This window comes from Dipteris shenzhenensis, chromosome 24 (genome assembly GCF_047967505.1).
Source record: "Dipteris shenzhenensis isolate YYH24624 ecotype China chromosome 24, Dip_SZ_1.0, whole genome shotgun sequence".
Taxonomy (NCBI): Eukaryota; Viridiplantae; Streptophyta; class Polypodiopsida; order Gleicheniales; family Dipteridaceae; genus Dipteris; species Dipteris shenzhenensis.
The window spans coordinates 20,619,795-20,633,279 of record NC_141619.1 but is presented as its reverse complement, the minus strand read 5'-3'; the positions used below and the strand labels follow the sequence as shown (position 1 = coordinate 20,633,279).

The window sequence follows — 13,485 nt, the reverse complement described above, 5'->3', positions numbered from 1 at the left end:
CAATTGACTAGTAGTGTTGCTTTTCATAAACTAGTAATTTGTGTTAGGCTAATGGGTGGGGTCAAGAGCAAAGTGTAAGTCAAGTCTAGAGGTAATTGACTAGTAGTGTTGCTTTTCATAGACTAGTCTTTGTGTCATGAAAGGGAGGACAAATGCTAGGTGTCTTATTATGATTATTTGAGTTGTCTTTTGGAGTGCACGTATTGAAGAGGAAGCATGACTAGTAAATGTATAGATAAACATAGGAGTGGATTGCAAGAGATAAGAGGAAGTATGACTACGAAAAGTACAGATAAACATAGGAATGGGTTGCAATAAGCTAAGGAGCACAGTATAGCATATGAATACAAGAGCAAGGTATCAAGCATAGGGGAATGTGCCAAGGAGAACGTCATGGAAGTAAAGTGTTAGTAGATGGGAGACATTTCCATTGTAAACGTTGACTCCATTTCAATCAATTATGTGAATTATCTAAGAGAGGATGGTAAGTTTTATAGCATTGGTGCTCTAATGCTTGGGGGGTGCACTACTTTGAAACCCTATGTATCATGTGCATTCAAGGGGTATTTAAAAAATCCCTCAACTAAATTTTTTCCCCTAATAAAAACTTCCCTCTTTACTTATGAACTAAGTGATTTTTTTCTAAAGTTGAATTAAAAAACCCCTCCTGTTATTGTAGACTTGTTAAAATTTTCCAAAAACTTAAATTAAAATACCCCTCCTTTTGAATGCACGTGGTACACTACAATTTTAATAGGGGAACCCCCCGAACTCTAATGATGGCAAATTTTTAGTTAGTATGGGTGAATTTGTCAATTGCTATGGATAGTCCCTTGCTGAAAATGGAATCAATCCTCGACCTTTCCTATACATTTAGTTTGTGAGCTGACTCAAAAGTGGCATAGTTGTCACTGTTGTGGCAATCAGTTGGAGCGCAAAATAGCCCCTATTGCCCTCCTAGTTGATGTGGATGAAGGCTAGCAGTGTGCTAGGTGTGAGCTTGGCGATTGATGATGGAGTGCAACACAGCCCCTGTAATTTTTGCTTTTCTAGATGACGTGGAGGCCCTGAACGAAGGGGTGACGATGACCATGGTGTGAAGGTGTGAAGGGTAGGATTGGATGATTGGAGGGTAGGCGGAGAGCCAAATGTGGTTGGATTTTAAGAGAATCCAAAACGTGAAGGATTTGAAGTGGCTGGCTTTCTGAGATGCTTCGAGGAGCGATTGCGTGGCCGGCAAGAAGGGAATGGGACGTCCCACGATCGTTCCATTTGTCCATTCGTCAACGCGCTTAGCTGGCGGCTCCTCGTGAATTGTAATTTTTAGCTGGCTGCGAAAGCCCCCGGCTTCTTCCCTCCTCCCCAACCTTCATATATACGCTTTCCCTCCCTCGCCTTCATCTCCTCTCCTCATCTCATTTCGAACCTCTCTCCCTAGCTCCCCCTCGCTCTCTCACCATCTTCGATGCTCTCTCCGTAGTTTTTTGTACGTCTGTGGCGGATTAGCTTTCTCATTATAAGTTTGTAGCTAGTAGCTTTCTCAGTATATTTAGTTTGTTGCTCGTCCTTTCCTCATATCCCTCCTGGCTGTAGCTACAGCGCGCTCCTTGCTCTTTACCTCCTTTACCTCCATTTTCCGTCTCCCTGTAGACTCATGTCCTTCATTACACCCTTTTCCATCTCACCTATGACGACAGACGGCCAGCTACCCCGACGGAAGCCGGAGATTAGATCGGAGGTCAGTGTAGCGGATTCGCCAGACTCCGACTTTGAATTTGAGGCGTGCCTTTCCGACGCTGAAGAACCGCCTTTGTCGCCCAAGTTGATCCACTCTCCGCTTTGGAATGAGGAGCAATTTTATGGGCGAGAGGTGCCCATTTTGCAGGCGGCTCCAAGTCGATCCCCACCGCCTCTTGGGCCTGGGCGCCTTATGGATGCAAATTTGAGCATTGAAGAAGCTTCTGCTCCACCGTCGTCTCAGCTGAAGGAGGGCCAGCAAATGAGCGGATGCCGTTTGGGCGACATGTTCCGAGAGGACGGAGGAGGAAGACAGACTTCAAATGTCAGTCTAAAGGAGCATGAGTGCCACCGTATCTTGAACTTGGAGCCTTCGCATCATACTGCGAGACTACACCACTCAGACGAGGACCTGTATCCACCAAGCTATTTAAATGCAATGTCAAAAGACTCAGCATCAATTTTAGAGCCTTCCCATCATACTGCGAGAGTACACACCGCAGAAGAGGACTTATACCCACCAAGGCATTCCGATGCAATGTCTAAAGACTCAGCATCTTTGCTAGACGAGGAGCGAACAGACAAACATGGCAAGCGCGATGTCTCCAAGAACTGTAAGATCTGGGGGCTCAAAGATTTTCTGCACTGGAATACGCGCTCCAAAGATCATCAAATCACGACGCACCAAGTAGAAAGGCAGTCTCCTAAGGCAAGTGGGAGTAGTTCCAAAGATCATCAAATCACGACGCACCAAGCAGAAAGACAGTCTTCGAAGGGAAGTGGGAGTAGTTCACACAGGACGTCTGCGATTCCAACATCTCCTCAGAGGTCCCCCCAGAGATCTCCAAGGCGGCCAATGTCTCCCCATGAGGCGCATTACAAACTCCACAGGGCGCAATGGGAGGAGATGCGAAAGAAGACGTTTTTGCCATACAGGCAGGGGTTGCTGGGTTGTTTGGGAGGTGCCGGCTTTGGGAACCTGTCGGATGCGAGCGCTTTCCAGCAACAAGTATGGTGATCAGTTCCCCATAGCTGGCCTATCCGGCTGGAGATCTTTGCATGCATTCTAGCGTATCCGAAGGCATCGTCTGAATATTGTCGCACAAAAATCTCTCTGCCTAACATAGTTTCGAAATAGCCGTGCAACTGTGAATAGACCATCTTTGCGTGAGTCATAAAATCATAGCAAATCTTGCAGGCGCCCAAAAACAGTTTGTCGCCGCTGCATTTGCATGAGTGGTTCTTTGATCAATTCGTGAGAAAAAATAGCCCGGCTCTTGTCTTTGAACAAACATCAAAGACTGAAATTCGAGGTGTGAAATGTGTTGATGTATTGGACATAATGCAAGTATTCTACATTCTTTGCAAAATCGTATTACATTCCCGTGTGCTATATATTAAGAGAAAGATAGAGACGGGGACGAGCAAGGAAAATGCTTCCCAAAAAAAGGGAGAAAATGTGTGGATATATGCACCACTCACTTGTGAGAGGAGACCAAAGGCTCGCTTCACGAGCGACTTTAACTCCTACGCTGGGGAGGAAGTTTCTAGGGAGGGATGGAGGGAAAAGAGAGAGAAAGAGTGCCTTGGAGCTTCTTTTTGTCATGAGAAAAGAGGGAGCACTTTCCATAGACTCTCTATAAACTCTAGAGTGTCTATAAACTATAGAGAGGAAACCATGGAGCACTGTCGTTGAACTTTTCTCATGAGAGAAAGAGGAGCACTCTCCCTTAACTTTTTTGTGAGAAAAGAGGGAGCACTCTTCCTCAACTTCCTATAAAAAGGAAGAGAGAAAAGTGCTTTCGATGAGTTTAATTTGGTAAAGAAAGGTTCTTTGGCATATGTTTATTTCCTATTTGGCACATTCTATACATTCGTATTGTAGACTAGGGAAAGTAGCACAAGGGGAATTTTTATGTCGTTTTGCATGTAGTTGGAAGCACCATCGAGAGGGGGTGTAGTACTAGGCAAAATTATGTATGATGTGTGTTTCAAGGATAATATTTAAGCCTCTACTTACATATGGCTCTTAAATTCCTTTCCTTTAAAAAAAAAATGAATTTTATGATTTTGTAAAAAAAACCATACATTAATATCTTTGAAATTATCCCTTATAATGAGCCCACATCGTATCATTACATATAAAATTGGGTGCACCCCTTCCTAGGTTGGTTCTTTAAGTTTTATATAATTACCTTATTGAGACCAAAATGTAAATCCCACAACGTAAAATATGCAACCTATTTACTGCAACGATGTGTGGCTTAATTTCACCCAATCTAAGGGGCATGACATGGTATGCAATTTGGCTTAGGAGATGTGGTTACTATTGTAAATGGTAGCTGCCATGCATAAGTGCTATGTGTGGGCACAATACTCAAAATCCAAGCGTAATAGCGCTCTTAATTTGGAAGAGTTGGTAGAATGCCCTTGCAATTGGCAATTTGTGTGCTTATTTTCTTTGTGGTGCTATTTGTGTACGTTTTGGTGCTATCTGGGTACTATGGGTGCAATTAAGGTATAACTACATGTAAACAATAACTAATAAACAAATATGTTTTCTGAATAGGGAGATGGTGCTAATGCTATTTAGTAAAAAAGGGGGGGTCAACTCTTAAAGTTCGACAATGATAACAAACAAGGGGACACAACTAGATACCATGAATGGAAAATCATGTTTCACATCACTAAAGCAATTATTGTAGGATGCTTGCACACACGCCCATTCGACAATCCTTTGCAAACATCTATGCCCTAAAAGCCTTCAAATGACCATTAAATGCATGAAAGCTAAGTGTTAAAACAAATTACGATCTCAATCAAAATCATCATTCCTCTATGGTACCTCTTTTGTTTCTAGTGTGGACCCAAGATGGCTACATCAAGACAAGTCCTATGTACACGTTTTCGGGGATTCATGTTAATCTGTAGGCAGACAATCGATTTTCATGTTTGCAGTAGTTGGGAGCGAGACTTAGTATTGGGTGTCCGGTTGACAGCCAAAGTATTGTCCACTATGTTTAATTACCCGATGCTCCCATTATGTTTGAGTTTAAGTGCGATACACAAATGATGGTGGCAGAATTTGGGATGCTAAAAAACTTCTCAACTTTACTATGTGACTAAGAATATGTGACTAAGAACTGCAAAAGTGAAGTGAGGAAAAAACAATTTTTATGGTTCATGGAAAATGTTTTTTTTAACTAAGTATGACTATACGTTGGAAGCTAACTATTCTATGTTATATTCTACCAAGAGGGGTCAAAAGTATAATTGGGACAAGATTGTTCATTCTTGAATTATGGGAGAGGTTCTAGGAAAAGATAAGAGATGGAGTGTCACTCAATCTAAGCTCAAGTAGATCATGGGTGCTTTGTATGAATATGCACAAGTTGTTACCATGCTTGACATTTGGTAGGTGCACTTTTTTTTATTCCAGAGATCTAGTAGAGTAGCCTCATGACCCACTTAAGATAACATTGACCTTTCAGAAGAGGCTGGATTTTATGAAGATAGGCTATATACAGGAAGAATTAGACGACTCCTATAAGATTCCTAAAGTATTGGATGGTATTATACCTTCATCGCCGCCACATCCCAATATTATTAGTTTAGGCACCAAAACGCCATGAAGTTGAGCTTCAAGACTGCTAGGAGGAAATTGGCATTACAGAGTTGGATATTAATAATCCCCCTCTCGATTTAGAGCCCCATTATGCCTTGATTGAACAAGAAATCAAAACAAGGGACTTTAAGTTTCCTAATGTAAATAAACCCACTAAGACCCCTGATGAGGTGATTCATATACCCTCCCTAGATATCAATGATTTGGATGATGTAGAAATGATTCCTAAAGTGCTTGAAAATGTAATGCAACACATGCAAGGAATAGCAAAGGAAATCTCAACGTGCCACAAGTCATATTATTTCAAGCTAATGTAGCTCTGGCTCAACTCAATTCTTATTTTTCTAAACTGTCATGATTTCATATACAATAAGAAGGAAAATTACAGCATATGGGTGAGTTAGTGGGTGAGTTGAACACTGAGAGAAGCATTCATGAGGCTTTTAGTGCTAGCCATGATAAATTTAAAATCATGGGGGACCAGGCTATAGACGTAGATCTAGATCCTTACGGAAGAAAAAGCAAAATGGCTACAGGAAAGGGAGGCTCTGATCAAGGAGATAGAGGGTGTAAAAAAGAAAGCCCAGTTGAAAATTGAGAAGACCCACTATTTTGTGGAAGCCTTGTAGAAGCAAAACAAGCTTTGAAGAGAAAACTCAACCGCTACAAAAGCTAATTGCCAATCAAAGAACTATGGTAGAAGACATAGAGAGGTGGTTGAATGGGACTAAGGATGCCCTCTTTAAACAATTCGACCACACCATAGAAAACAAAATAGAATTCAAAAGGGAGAGTGTGACTGCTTCACAATAGAGTGAATGCATTGGAAGCAATGGAAACCTAGATCAAGACTATAGTGGATGATGACACCAAAAAGGCACATGGTAAATTTGTCAGTGCTCAAGAGTTTTAGGGTATACACAGAGGTATACACAGAGAGTTGAATGTATATATGAAAGAGATATGGCAATAGGATAAGGGTAGAATAATTGAGATTCTAATCCAATCCTTTGGAGGTTAGAATAAGCATGTTGCAAGAGAATCTTATGGCCTCACAAAAAACTATATGATGGTAAAATTGGTAAATCTATTTTGTGTTGAGCGCAATATCTGAGTTGGGTCAGTCACTTTACACTGAGGATGAGTAAAAAGCCTCAAGGAAGTAGGAAGTTTTGAGTTCTCCAGGCCCTTCTTCACCTCTTATCAAGCACATTTTCTTCCTTATTCCCATTGTAGGTAATCAGGATGAGAAGCATTGCAAGAGTACCAGCCTGCTGCAAAAATTTTATTGTAGATCTCAAATAAATTACATCCCTTGGAAGAAATAGAGGGAAAGTGTTTTTTAAAACTAAGTATGACTATATGTTGGAAGCTAACTATCCTATGTTATATTCTACTAAGAGGGGTCAAAAGTATAATTGGGACAAGATTGTTCATTCTCGAATTATGGGGGAGGTTCTAGGAAAAGCTAAGAGATGGAGTGTCACCCAATCCAAGCTTAGGTAGATGATGGTTGCCTTATATGAATATGCAGAAGTTGTTAGCAGTCCTAAACATCTGGTAGGTGCACTTTTTTTAATTCCAGAGATCTATTAGAGTAGCCTCATGAGTCAGACCCACTTAAGATACCGTTGACCTTTCAAAAGAGGCTGGAACCTTCACCACCATGTCCTAGTATTATTAGTTTAGGCACCAAAAAGCCATGAAGTTAAGTATCAAGACTGCTAGGAGGAAATTGGCATTACAGGGTTAGATATCAATAATCCCCCTCTCAATTTAGAGCCCCATTGTGCCTTGATTGAGCAGGAAATCAAAACAAGGGACTTTAAGTTTCCTAATGTGGATAAACCCACTAAGACCCGGACCCCTGATGAGATGATTCATATACTCTCCCTAGATATCAACGATTTGGATGATGCAAAAAGGATTCCAACATTGCTTGAAAGTGTAATGCAACAGATGCAAGGAGCAGCACATGAAATCTCAATGTGCCACAAGTCATATTATCTCAAGCTGATGTAGCTCTGGCTCACAACTCAATTCTTATTTTTCTAAACTATCACGATTTCATATATAATAGAAAGTCAAATTACAGCATATGGTGAGTTGATGGATGAGTTGAACATTGAGAGAAGCATGCATGAGGCTTTTAGGACTAGCCATGAGAAATTTAGAAATCATAGGGGACCAGGCTATAGACATAGATCTATCTAGACCCTTACAGAAGAAAAAGCAAAATGGCTACAGGAAAGGGAGGCTCTGATCAAGGAGATAGAGGGTGTAAGAAAGAAAGCCTAGTTGAGAATTGAGAAGGCCCAATGTTTTTTGGAATCCTTATAGAAGCAAAATAAGCTGATTGAAGAGAAAACTCAACAGCTACAAGAGCTACTTGCCAATAGAAGAACTATGGTAGAAGACATATAGACGTGGCTGAATGTGACTAAGGATGCCCTGTTTCAACAATTGGACCACACTAGATTTCAAAAGTGAGAATGGACTACTTCGCGATAGAGTGAAAGCATTGGAAGCAATGGAAACCCAGATCGAGACTATGGTGGATGATGACACCAAAAAGGCAGACGAGGATGCATTGCAAGAGTAGTAGGCTGCTCTGCATAAATTTTATCGTAGAGTTCAAAGAAATTACATCCCTGGGAAGAAATAGAGGGAGATGTGCCTTTGGAGACGTTTGTTGAGACACTCTTGAATGCTCTGATTGAAAGAGTGTGCCAAGTGGTTCGATAAAAACACAATTTTATTGGTACACTCGCTCCTCTAGATATTGATATTGCTGTTACATGTGACACTTATCCTGCAACGTCTTTTTCCAATACTTGCTACTATGCAATGGCTATGTAAGTATTGGCCTTTTCCATTGGGCTTTACCATGACCGTGTTGGTCCTTCCTTCTTGTTCTTCTATTTTCTTCAGTTGATGTGCAATCAATGCTTTTGCCTCTTGATGTTCTTGATTTCCATCATCCCTTTTGCAAGTCCTTCATGTACTTTGTTAGTTACAGGTTCCTTAGTTCCAAAACCTCAATCCCAATTTTCTTAATCAAATCTCCATATCCTTGAAAGTGTGTTGCATGTGTTGTTTGTCCTTAAACCAGAGGTGCATGTGTTTTGTGACCGTGAACCAAATGTGTATATGCTACCTCTTTTGGAGGAACCAAAGCTGTAAACCCATTTGTCTTAACCAAATAAAGTTCTTGAAAGGGTGTAACATGTGTTGTTTGTCCCTGAACCAGAGGTGCATATGCTTACTAGATGTGTATGTGATGCTTCTTTTGCACGTGTTGTCTCCTTTGGAGGTCCATCAGCTTGATTTGCATATTGTACATCTTTGAAGAATTCAATCATGATCTTTGTATGCATTCTATTCCACTCCACATTTGGAAATTGTCTCCAATTTTTTTCTAGAGCCTCCAATGCAAATTTTAGGTCTAGAAACTCTACGAGGTGGAATTACAAAGTGTTTAGCATCTTTTCTTTTCACAACAAAACGATCACCACCAACTCTATGATCCTTTGATTTCATAAAAAATATGGCGAGTATTCAAATATTTTTCCTAATACAAGACTGAAATTTATATCTTTCTTTGAAAATTTCACATTCCACAGCTCTTCATTTTGTTCAAAATCTTTCCTTGAAACCACGCATAATATCTTGTCTTTCTTTTGAGCCAAAATTCATATCTTTCTTTGAAAATTTCACATTCCACAGCTCTTCATTTTGTTCAAAATCTTTCCTTGAAACCACACATAATATCTTGTCTTTCTTTTGAACCAAAAACCAAGCTCCGCTACCCATGTGATATTGATGGCTCTTTCCCACGGCTTCCACCAGGAAGAGTAGGGTCTTCTCAGTATGCACGGTTCTGAGGATCTTTGCCACCTATAAATATATCGGTGTCGTCATTTGTAGTATAAGTTTAGCTTAGGACCTTCGATCATATTCCAATGAGAGATGCAGGCTTAAGTGTCATAAGAAAAAATAGGGCATAAATATGTGAAAGGAATGCGCATCATCATGTTTGGGGTGTAATGAAGGATTTCGCCTCCATTGAGGGCTGAAAGATTTAGGAGGAGCTTAAGGGTTAGAGGGATGTTCACGGTTCAGAAGGGGTTCCAAGATTTAGAAAAGGGTCCCGGGTTTAGAAGAGGTTCAGGGTTTAAAAGGAGTTCCCAGGTTCAAGGCATTTAAGGGTTAGAAGGAGGATCCAGGGTTCAGAGTAGCGTACAAGGAAACTTGACAGATGGAAAACTTGATGGAAATTGAAAGGGAGGAGGACATGATCACCTACAGCGCTCTCCCAATTATTTGTCAATGTAACAGTATTGTTGAGAGACAATGGACGGTGGGTGAATGGCTAGGTTATCGCAGCGAGAAGAGCTTGAAGCAACTCAACGACGAGGATGGGAGTAGGGTGGTGGTCGACAGAGAGGGAGGAGGGTCTTGCATAGCGCTCATAATGGGGGAGAGGATGGAGGCTAGATGTGAAAAAAGAAGAATGAGGGGGTGGAGTGGGATTTTATAGGAAGGGGTTTAGGGTTAGGGTTAAACCCTACAACCTTCCCATGCCATAACTTTGCATATTTAGTTCGGATCGCTCCTCTATAAAAAAGGTGAAATGTTTAAAATTGTGAGCTCTACACATTGGTGTCCATTAGATAGCCTAGTTTGTTCTTAAAGTGGCTTATTTTTAAGAAATAAAAAGTTTCTTAAGGTAGTGACCCAAGGTTGATGGTTGGGGTTGATATTTTTGGTTAGAGTTGAAAAAACATTTTACTCTCCTTGCCCTTGAGTGCTATGTTTGTGATAGTCTATGGTGGTTTGTTCTTCACACATACTTACATATGTCTACTCATTACTTGAGGCACTAGTATCTTTGGGAGTAGTGCCAAATGTTGGCTCTTTCCCACGGCTTCCATAGGAAGAGCAAGTTGTTCTCAGTATGCACGGTTCTGAGGATTTTTGTCACCTACAGATATATCGGTGTTGTCATTTGTAATATTATTGTAGTATAGGACCATGGGTTATATTCTGGTGAGAGACGCTCGGGGGATTCACCTCCAAAAATTTTAGTGTACCACGTGCATTCAAAAGGAGGGGTATTTTAATCCCATTTTGGGAGAAAATTTAACATGGTTACAATAACACGAGGGGTTTTTTAATTCAACTTTAGATAAAAATCCGTTAGTTCTTATATAAAAAGGGGTGTTTTTATTGGGGGGAAAATTTCAGTTGAGCGGTTTTTTTAATAACCCTTGAATGCACGTGATTCTTAGGATTTCTTAGTAGTGCACCCCCGGAGGAGAGACATAGGCTTAAGTGTCGTAAGAAAACATAGGGCATGCATGTGTGAAAGGAACATGCATCATCATGGTTGGGGTAATGAAGGCTTAAGGGTTAGAGGGAGGTTAAGGGTTCAAAAGGGGTTCCAAGGTTTAGAAGAGGGTCTAGGGTTTAGAACAGGTTCAGGGTTCAGAAGGAGTTTAAGGGTTAGAAGGAGGATCCAAGGTTAGAGTAGAGTACAGGACAGAGAACTCGTCTCCCTTGTAGATCATGGAGGACAAGGATTGAGGGACAAATCTATGGTAGAAGGGTTTAGGGCGAGCATGGTGGAGGAGGAGAGAGAGGATACGGGACGAGAAGGGAGGAGAGGGAGGAGAAGGGAGGAGGAGGGAGGAGGAGAAGGGAGGAGAAGGGAGGAAGGGAGGAAGAGAGGGAGGAGGAGGGAGAAGGAGAGGGAGGAGAAGGAAGGAGGAGAGGGAGAGGAGGAGTGGCAAGGTTAGGACATGCTTTTGGACATGGAGTGCATGGACATTTGGAGACAATTGCTTGGAATAGCAAAGTAGAACTCAACAGAATGCCCCAAGAGTGTGGGCTTCATTCCATTATGGGGTATTTATACAAGTTGGAGAGCTTCTCTCTCTACATGTTGGAATTGTAAGACATTCTCTTTCTACATGCAGAATTATGTAGGACATGCATGTAGGAGTTACATGTAGGACTTGCATGTAGAACATGCATGCATGGATCATATGTAGAACTTGCATGTAGAACATGCATGTAGGAATTGCATGTAGAACTTGCATGTTGGATTCCTAAGACTCGAGATTATTCCTAGCCTTATGCAAGTACAAGCGGAGCTTTGCCACCACTGGTCTATGCACACATTCTATGCTACTTAAGTCCATGTTGACATAGGGTCAACATACTCTCGGATCCATTTTATTACCCATCCTCAGGTTATGGCTTATTGTTGTTGTGATCACAGTGACGGGATGCCATGCACGTAACCCAATGGCCATGGAACTTGTAGCATGCCAGTCAATCCTGCTGTAATGCCGTTGCACCATACAATTTCTTCTCTATTTCTAGGAAGCTTGCATGCACTTGAGAAGAGGTAGAGGGATGGGAATTTTAGAGGGGATCTTGTTGCTCAGGCTACTGACTCTGTCATTGAATCTTCTTGGGAAGAGGTTTGTGAGGGTCTCGGTGTTGCTAAGGTTATCAAATCTTTTTTTGTCTTTGGCATTTCTTGCTATCCAGCATTCATATTGGTTGGTATTGCAGCTAGATCATTGAACTTGTAGATTAATTTGTATGCAGGTATGATATTTGTGCATGAGGATACAGCTATGATGTTTGGCAGGGGTCTCGTTTGCTAAGGTTGCAGACTCTTTCATCTAATCCTCTTGAGATTAAGAATATCTACTTGTTCTGCTTGTGAAGTTATTGAATGCTTTGAGAGTGTGGAATCAAAGTGTGTGATACTTTTATTGATTCAATCTACTAGATGCCTATGCAAAATTGTGTGATTTCACGTGACCTATCAACTAGGTAGGGACTAACTATATGCTTATTTGTGGGATTTCATAGAGAAACTAAGACTCAATCATCACTCCTAAGAGCCCTAGTTTGAAATCAATTAGATATACCTATAAGTGCAAAAACGTACATATGCCAGTGAGTGCATGTGTAATAAACTAGTGCAAACTATATGTTCAAAAATGTGCAGATGCCAGTGAGTGCTCTGATACAATTTAAAGCTAACTATGGAATCCTAGGGGCTCCCAAATCTTCATTATTATCGGGGATGGCAGCTTGCGTATTGATGTTGTAGTGCTTCCATCGGCTCCCATTTATTATTGTGTTGAATTGGAATCCATGCGATGTTTCTAGCAATGCAACTCCAATGGGATTCATTATTTTGACTCTATAAGGTCCTTGACCTAGATATTTGAGTTTTCCATTGTGGACTTTGGAATTGTATTGCAAAACGAGGTCACCATTTATTGTTGTGTTGAATTGGAATCCATGCGATGTTTCTAGCAATGCAACTCCAATGGGATTCATTATTTTGACTCTATAACGTCCTTGACCTAGATATTTGAGTTTTCCATTGTGGACTTTGGAATTGTAGTGCAAAACGAGGTCACCTTCCTTGATGTCTTTGGCTTTAAGGTTTCTCTCAAACCATGCCTTCCTTCTGCATTTGTCTATTGTCACGGCATGGTAGGTGACTAATCTGGTCTCTGTATGCTTCTCTAATTGAGAGAGTCTTTCTTTTATGGATGCATGATCTCCCATGCATTCATGTACTGCTTTGCATAGGCTTGGTATTACAAATTCCAATGGGACCATAGCTTCAAGGTGTATGTACCAATTGAAAGGATGTATTCCCTGAACTGATCTTGAGTGTGGTTGCCCATAAGTCCGCATTTAGTTTCTTTGCGCAATCAGAATGCTTTGGTTCTACTACCTTGGTGGGGACAATGCATAATATTTGGTGGATTCAGCCTGTCCATTCCCTAGGGAGTCATAGGGTGTGCTTTTTCTATGGATCACCATAAATCCCAAAAAAAGTTCTTGGATAACCTCATTGACAAAATGCATGCCTCTATCTAACCCAATTTCAATGGGACTTCCAGATCGGGTGATCACATTCTCATATAAGAACCTTGTGCTACTTCTAGCATCTGTCTTTCTGACTACTTTAGATTTAGCCCATTTGGTAAAGTAATCAATGACCACAATGATGTAGATTGGTGTGCAAATATAATTAAAAACTTAATTGTAGGAAAACCACCCCTTGAAATGAAAGCATTGGATGC

At 41.0% G+C, this 13,485-nt stretch overlaps 1 protein-coding gene across 1 annotated transcript; it reads left to right on the top strand.

The window, feature by feature from the left end:
* Positions 1–1,420: 1,420 nt before the first annotated feature.
* On the top strand, positions 1,421–3,011 carry LOC147886350 (uncharacterized). Its single transcript, XM_087395819.1, has 2 exons — positions 1,421–2,823; positions 2,936–3,011. Exon 1 carries the CDS (start codon positions 1,655–1,657, stop codon positions 2,753–2,755), a length of 1,101 nt encoding a protein of 366 aa, XP_087251945.1. The 5' UTR covers positions 1,421–1,654; the 3' UTR covers positions 2,756–2,823; positions 2,936–3,011.
* The last annotated feature ends 10,474 nt before the right edge of the window (positions 3,012–13,485 follow it).